The sequence below is a fragment of the Asparagus officinalis genome, chromosome 5 (genome assembly GCF_001876935.1).
Source record: "Asparagus officinalis chromosome 5, Aspof.V1, whole genome shotgun sequence".
NCBI classification, from domain to species: Eukaryota; Viridiplantae; Streptophyta; class Magnoliopsida; order Asparagales; family Asparagaceae; genus Asparagus; species Asparagus officinalis.
Window position 1 is genome coordinate 126,732,979 of NC_033798.1, and position 8,311 is coordinate 126,741,289.

General features: G+C 41.3%; 1 protein-coding gene across 1 annotated transcript; it reads right to left on the reverse strand.

The window, feature by feature from the left end:
• Positions 618-5,465, reverse strand: LOC109841202 (plasma membrane ATPase 4-like). Its single transcript, XM_020410110.1, has 11 exons — positions 5,409-5,465; positions 5,157-5,276; positions 4,517-5,062; positions 4,045-4,371; positions 3,823-3,942; positions 3,615-3,737; positions 2,826-3,237; positions 1,569-2,083; positions 1,145-1,318; positions 875-1,057; positions 618-797 (listed from the first exon to the last, which is right to left on the reverse strand). The coding sequence occupies exons 1-11, from the start codon at positions 5,454-5,456 to the stop codon at positions 618-620; spliced, it is 2,748 nt and encodes a 915-aa protein (XP_020265699.1). The 5' UTR covers positions 5,457-5,465.

Below are 8,311 nucleotides of genomic sequence, written 5' to 3' on the forward strand. Positions count from 1 at the left end.
GAGTGTGTGCGCTTTTAGAAATTAAAGCTATAAGGATTCATAAGAAAACCACAATCAAGAGGAAATCCATGAAAAGCTTTTTTTTCCTCTTCTTGTGTGCATGTGAAAGGAAAAACAGAGGCATCAAGTCTCCAGTAAATGAAGCACAAATCCCATGTCATAATTTGTGTTATAATAAGAAGTATCAGTTCCCTAGTGAAGAATACAAACACGTGGGAATGATCTCAAAAATTGTTAAGGCTCACCAGAAATTCCCAAAACTTTGAAGTTTACATGCTACATATAATAGATCTATAACTGGCCTCCAAATATATTAAACAAGCTGGTGTAATCTATCATGAATTATTTCATTTAGTTGATGGTGATATATCCTTGTTGATTCAATAGCTTTCCTCAATTCTCAAAGTTTTACCGGTAAATCCCATCAGCATACTGCGAAGGAGCATGCAGAAACATCACCTAGCATGTGGTACGCTAGTGTACGGAAGCATTTAAATGTAGTTAAGAATATCAGTCAATGTTTAATCTCAATTTGGCCTCCAAATTCTACAGTTTAGTTTTAGAGGTATGAAAATTTTAAGAATTGTTAAGAGCATCAGTCAAAGATCTCCCAAATTTTACCTAGCCATCTCAGCTCGCCTCTTCGCCTGCTCAGCAATCTCAGACAACTCTCTGTTCTTGTCATTGAAGAGGCCAGAATTATCACCCTTGTGAAGCCCGTGAAGCGTTCTCTGAGCAAGAGCCCACTGCGCCTCCCTTTGCTCTTTTCCGTAATCCTTCTTTGTTGTGAATGCCGTCTGCATTTTCCAATTCCATTTGAGAAACAGAAGACACTAACTTAGCGAAAATAAATGTCACAAGAATCAACAATGACCTTGTTCTCGAGGAGTCTTCGCCAAGCTTTCCCGCTCAGACTGTAGCGGATCATGAACTTAAGGATATCAAGTGGAATGTAGAAGACGATGCTATAGAGCCATATGACTCCTGCCCATCCCCATCCACAACCTTCAATGCGAGCAAAGCCCCAGTGTGCATATACTGCAATAATTGTAGCCACCTGCACAAATAAATAAAAAGATCATAATCTGATAGAAATCATAAAAAGTTATTCAATGGCAATTTTTTTCGCTTGAACTATTACTACCAGTTGTGCAGCTGCGAAGGCACCAAGAAGCAAAAGACCGGGGCGCTCAACATAGGACCAACTCCTTGCTCGAGTGACAAAGATAAGAGCTTGGCTCACTATGCTAACTTGAAGATACAAAGCTGCAATAAGCTGCTCATCCTCTTCTCTAATCGATCTTACTCCAAATTTGTCCTGCAAGAAAAAAGATTTAGGAATTATTGTTGAAGACATCAAACTTAATACTTGAACTATACGAGGAGCTCGAAAATTCCTACATTTGGATTCTGCAGGTTAGGCAAAATCCTAGGACAAAAATCGTGACACACTATTTCTATGGTCTACCATACCATATATGCTGCAAATTGTTAAGATACCAAGATATTTTCCTATGCTTGCAGAAATAATAGCAATGAAGCTACGGTTCCTCTATAGGATCACTCACCGAGAAGAAGTCAGTATCCCGTGCAAGCCAGAAGAAAATTACTGTCATAACGGCGAGGTAAGTACCCAGAACAACACCAGTAGCAAAAATCTCCTTTAGCTTCCATGAGTCTGGAACTGGTGAAGGTTTCACTCGATCTTTCGAAATAGTCATAATAGTCCCATCATTTAGGATAGCAATGATAAGAACCATGAATGGAGAGAAATCAAACTTCCAGATAAGTGCAATTAGCAAGAATCCCAGAACGACTCGAATGGTGATGGAGACGGCATAGATTGTGTAATTCTTCATCCTCTGGAAGATTGCACGGCTAGTGAGCACGGCATGAACTATGACACCGAGTCCAGGCTCGGTCAGAACAATGTCAGATGCACCACGAGCAGCATCGGTGGCATCAGCCACAGCTATGCCAATGTCGGCTTTCTTGAGGGCAGGGGCGTCATTCACACCATCACCAGTCATGCCACAGATGTGCTTTCTATCCTGGAGGCGCTTCACGATTTCGTATTTGTGCTCTGCAAATTTTGGTTTTTTTTTAATATTGATATATGAATTACCATGTAACTTGCACCAGTAAGCATATAATTCCAAATTTACTTTACTATCCACTTAATGATGTGTGTAGATAACTCACAAATAAGGTCTTCCAATTTTTACAATGCGATGATGAACATAGAAGAGCAGCTTAATAATACCTCAGCCGCAGGTATTTGGGCAATGAGTACTGCTCCTATTTTCTCTCAAATATTAAAAAAAAAAAGCACTGACTACTATTTTTAGGTACGTTGGCAACAAGAATAGACCAATGATAAATGCCAAATGAGGTATTTTTAAGTATTGTGACAAAATATGAAAACCTTACAAGGATGACTCTGCGAAAGCCCACACGAAGAATTGTGTATTATCAACTTTTAGACGCTCAAATTTCAGAAGGAAAAACAAAGGTGTTCAGAATGGGGAAAGCATTAGCACACATGAAGGGAATCACGGGGTATTTCCTTAAACTTTTCCTAGGGGAATAACTGAGTATGTGCATTTGAATAGACCGCAAGTAGGATAAAGAAATTAGAAAAATTATTTTCTTCAGTTAAAAGGTAAAACTTCAACGTACAATTCAACCGCTGCATTCTTGATTTAATAACGAGTAAAGTATGCACCTTACGAAAAATCTACACTGTGAAGAACCTAGTAGAACGTAATGTTTCTTCTGTAACCTCAAAATCTTCAGTATAAGAAAAATCAAAGCCAGTATATTACCTGGGAAGACTCCAGCGAAACCATCAGCCTTCTCGATAAGCTCATCAATTGGAATACCGGTAACGTCATTGTTCTTCTCACCGAGGAGGGCGGAGGAAGGGTACATGTTGGTCCCCATACCAAGCCTCCTTCCTGTTTCCTTCCCAATGGCGAGCTGATCTCCCGTGATCATCTTCACATTGACTCCAAGGTTGAGGGCCTGGCGAATGGTCTCAGCGCTGTCGTGCCTTGGGGGATCGAACAGAGGAAGAATCCCAATGAACTGCCACGGCTTGCCTGCAGACTCCTTGTTTCCCTCTGGCACCTCTTGTCTAGCAACACCCAGCGACCGGAGGCCTCGGTCAGCAAACTTCTCGATGATGACATGGGCTTTCTTTTTGACGTCCTCCCTCAAGTTGCAGAGTTCAATGATCTGGCACAAGCAGTTGATGTTGCAAATCAAATGCCCGAAAGCTAGACAACCGGGTTAATTGTGGACAGACCCCCGTCACCGAATTGGAAGGGAAAACCAATTTCTTGTTGAAAGGTATGTTGTTGTTTAGTAAAACTTTCTATAAACCCCGTAGGAGTTCTATTGTTACGGGTAGACCCCTCGAAAGAGCTCTGTTGTTGTAGGTAGAACCCCTGAGTGAAAATCTAATGTTTTGGACATATCGACCCTCTGAGAAGGGTCAAAAAAATTTCACTCGGGGTGTCTGTATGCAACAATAGAACTACAGGGGTAGGTTCAATTTCGCGATAGTATCGTCATAGATCAATGCATGACTAGGCAAGCCAGTATTCTTTTACCTGCTCAGGAGCACCTTTGCTAGCCCGGTGCCAGTTACCAGAGGGATCGATGTATGTGATGGCTGTGCGCTTCTCCACCGGATTGAACGGCAGGAAATGGACCTCTTGAATGCCAGCACGGGCCTGTGCATATAAATACGAAATTAATATAACCCTAAATAACTTGTCGAACGTACGAAGATAAATGATGGTAGTGATCGAGGTTTACCTCCTTGGGGTCTGCTAGCATGCCCACAATGCAGGCATCAATCGCATCTTGATTTTCGACCCTGGAAGCCCTTGCTGCATACAGAATCACCATATCTTTATCCATGTCCTTTACAAACACCTGGCGCATGATGATAAAAAAACATGCATAAAACAGTGAGTACCAGCTAGCGCCAGGAACAGTTTGGCAGAAACATTTGGTGTTTGTTATGTGCACGAGTACCTCGATCATGTTTCTGTCGACGGTGAGCTTGTTGAGGGTGAGGGTCCCGGTTTTATCGCTGCATAGCACGTCCATTCCGGCCATCTCCTCAATCGCGGTCATCCTCTTCGTGATGGCCCCTTGCTCTGACAGCCTGTGTGACCCAATAGCCATCGTCACCGATAACACGGTGGGCATGGCGATCGGAATTCCTCCGATGAGCAGCACGAGGAGGTTATCGATTCCGTCCCTGTACTTCCGGTGCTGGATCGGGTACATCACCACAATCTCCACCAGCATTCCCACCGCAATGGAGCAGATGCAGAAATTACCAATGGCCGTGAGCACCTGCACAACATCAAGAAACAGCACCATATAACTCGATTGAGTATCGACACAGCAAACAACGTTTTATGATTCACTTCACGGGCAACAAATATCACGGGATGCGTCAGTCACGACATAAAATCAACGTTGGAACGAGGAGGACAACCTGCTGGAAGTGGCCGACGTTGTTGGTGCTGTCGACGAGGTGAGCGGCCTTGCCGAAGAAAGTGTGGACCCCGGTGGCGATGACGACCGCCTCGATCTCCCCCTGCTTGCACGTGGACCCCGAGAACACCTCCTCCCCGGGGTTCTTGGTGACAGGCAGAGACTCCCCGGTGAGCGCAGACTGGTCGATCTTGAGGGGGTCCCCCTCAAGGAGCCGAGCGTCCGCGGGCACGATGTCGCCAAGCTTGATGCTGATGATGTCCCCGGGGACGAGGATGGCCGCGTCCTGCTCGGACCACCTCCCGTCCCTGAGCACCTTTGTCTTGGGGGCGAGGCCGGCCATGAGGGCGGCGGTTCCCGGCGTTGTTCTCCTCGATGAAGCTGATGGTGGAGTTGATGAAGAGGAGGATGATGATGCCGAGGAGTCTTGCCAGTCCGGGGGCTTGCCCCTGGCCGTTGGAGGGCGAATCGCCATCACGGCCGCGATCTCCATCACCCACGACAGAGGGTTCCACATGAAGCCCAGGAACTTGAGGAACTTGCTCTCCTGTTGATCAAAAAAAATAAAATAAAATTAGCCAACATTAATCGATAAATGATGTGCAGGGTTTGATGATGGTTCTGACGGCAAACTAAGGCACCTCCTTCTCTTCGAGTTTGTTGGGGCCGAAGATCTGGAGGCGCTGCTCGCCATCGCTGGTGCTGAGTCCTTCCTTCGAGCACTTCAGTTGTTGGAACACCTCCTCCAACGGAATCCTCTCCTGAATACCCCCCGGGCCCAAAAAAATAAAAAACAAAAAAAAAATAAGGAAAAAAAAAGCTTTTTTTTAAAATAAAAAAAACAACAAGAATTAATTCAAGAAGAGGAGGAGGGGGGGATGCAGGATGCTGACGAGATCGACGTTCTCATTCTTGATGTTCTCCAGAGAGATGGCGGCCATCTCGTGATGCGGCGGTTGAGACCCGGGGGGGCTTTTTATGTATGATGACGGGGGCCGGGGGGCGAGAAGAGATATTGGATTTAAAAAGAAAAGAGGACAGGTGTTATTATTAGAATGGTTGTTTTTTTTTTAGGGTTTTTTTTTTCTTTTTAAATTTGAGGAGAGGGGATTAATAGAAGGCGGGAAGCTCGGTGGCCCGTAAATAGTGGGTCCGTTCCTTGACGCGTTTGTACCCTGACAGTTGGACGGTTGGTTTCCCCGAATTAACGAATTTATTCGTGATGGGATCTACTGATCTAGTAACAGAAGTGGTTATTTGCATATACATGCCCCTTAAAATTACGGGTACTTGAAAAAAATACTCCCAAATCTTAAATTTTTTTTTTCAAAACTGATGAATCAAGGTGTAGTCTTGTAGATACAGAGATTTGGGAGGTATGTATGCAAATACCCACGCCTTAAGGGGTATTTATGCAAATAACCCTAACAGAATACTTTACGATTTTATTCACGTATTTGAACTAAAATGACACCTCGTAATGCGCACTTTCGGATATCAATAATAGAAATGTTAGGGGCACACCCACAACCATAATCTTAACCACACCTCCTCTCCTTCTATAGTGCATTCGGCTCCACATCAAATTTTTAAAAAAAAATTGATGTGGGACCCAATGCACTATAAAGGGAGAGGGGATGTGGTGGAGGGTGTGGTTAGAGGTGTGTCCCTAGCACCACTCTATCAATAAACATGACTGGGTTTGTTATTTAAATTAAAACCCACACCTGAATGGCTAATCTTGAGATTACATATGCATGGACTAGTTGCAGATTAACCCCAGTCATTACTGATATGTAATTCTTGTGGGATGTTGGTTAGGATTGGAATTAGGGTAAGATTAATTAGAACAATGTTTAAGGTTATAACAAACGTTATTAGCAATCTTCACTTTAACCCTCACCCCAACCCTAATCCTAACACTAAACAATACTCTATAACCCTAACCCCGCTACTAGCCAACATCAGATTAGAATTCCAAGTCAGAGGGGGGAAAGAAGAAAATTACGTGATCCTGGCATCATGTTCTAGATCAACCGTGTGATTGTACTCATATTCCAGGGTTAACCATGTAATTAAGATCAGCAATCTCAAGATTATCAGTATAAATACACATACTCCAAGATCACCCGTGCCTCAAGCTATGAGAATGTAACCGATCCATCCTGTGAAAAAAAAATCCAACGAATCTATTCCTCTATAATAATGGGAGGGCGCAAGAATCACTATTCATGCTGCAGTAAAAACATAACGGTGATACTGTTGCATTTTTAAAAAATGCTACTGTAGTAGAGGTGGAATAATGTAGCATTTTTAAAAAACCATGCCATTTAAAAATGGTATATCATCTAAATATAAATATAATGTAGCAATTAAAAACCGGAATTACTGTAGCAATTAAAAATTAAAAATTAAGGGGAAGGTCCTGCTTCGCACAGGGCGTACAGTGACAATATCAAAATCCGAATGTACGTACTAGCACCAAAGTAACACTACCTTAATTTGCTGACAATGCCATTACCAAACCTTCTTTTGCTTCTAAAGAAGCAAATGTCAATCAAAGACGAGACAGAACACATGGGATTGCTGCATAAAAAGGGTGACACTAGGGGCACACCACCAATCACAACCTCAACCACACTCCCTCTCTCATTTGCTACAGTACATCGGGCTCCACATGGGATTTTAAAATTTTAAAATCTCATGTGGGGCCCGATGCACTGTAGCAAATAAGAGAGGGAGTATGGTTGAGGTTGTGGTTTGTGGTGTGCCCCTATCATTTTCCGCATAAAAAACCTGTGAAGGATACATGGTGTTTTTAACATAAAACAGATGACGTCATCGCATTACAGCCCGAGGAAGAAGGCTACGTGACACGTAAAAAATGAAATATGAGCAGTAACAGATAACCACCAGGCCACCTCAGATCTCTTTCTGGTAATTAACGACAAGAGTCTGAAGCTTTACGGAATTTAAATAAACTAGTAAAGTCCACGTGGGTTGAGCATACTTATTTAATATTAAAAATTTTAAATATAAACCGTAAAATGATAAAGTGAATAGATTGAGAACTCTCGATCACGTATCTAATCCGGTTTAAATTTTACCAATATTCATGAAACCTAAATAAAAGACATAATAAAATATTTGTGTGTTAGGACCCTTAGATAATTAGATTGGCCAACATCTAAAAGAGTCTGAATCTGTAGGGTAATCATATCATATTATATCATATCATACTCCTTATAAAAAACGAGTTTGAAAAAACTTTATATGGTCAATTTTACCGTTAATCATTTTGGATATTACATTCTAATTTTTCCTAATATATTCAAATAATTTAAAGGCAAAATCTTCAACCAAAATTTGATATTAAAAGAGATCAAATAATGGAACTAATTTTCCATTCTATTAAAAAATGACATGTATCCAACTAATTCTATCTTCCTAAGAATTCTCATTAAATTAAAACTATTCATATCCATTACTAGAAATTTCTATTCATAAAAAAGTAGAAAATTCTAATAATCAAAATTTTGTTAATTCTAAACAAGTTCTAACTATCTACAATTAAAAAAATCTAAAAAATTATCATAGTCCCTCCTTAATTATTTTAAAAAGTGAATTTCAATAAACATTTTAGAACTTTAAATTGAGCATTAAACTCACAAAATATCTATAATTCTCATCAAATCCTTAGTAAGTCAGATAATTTCATAAAGCTACCAAAATATTTTAAATTTTTGCACTTAAGTTCCAAAATAGTGTTACCCTAAAATTTCACATCGACTAAAAT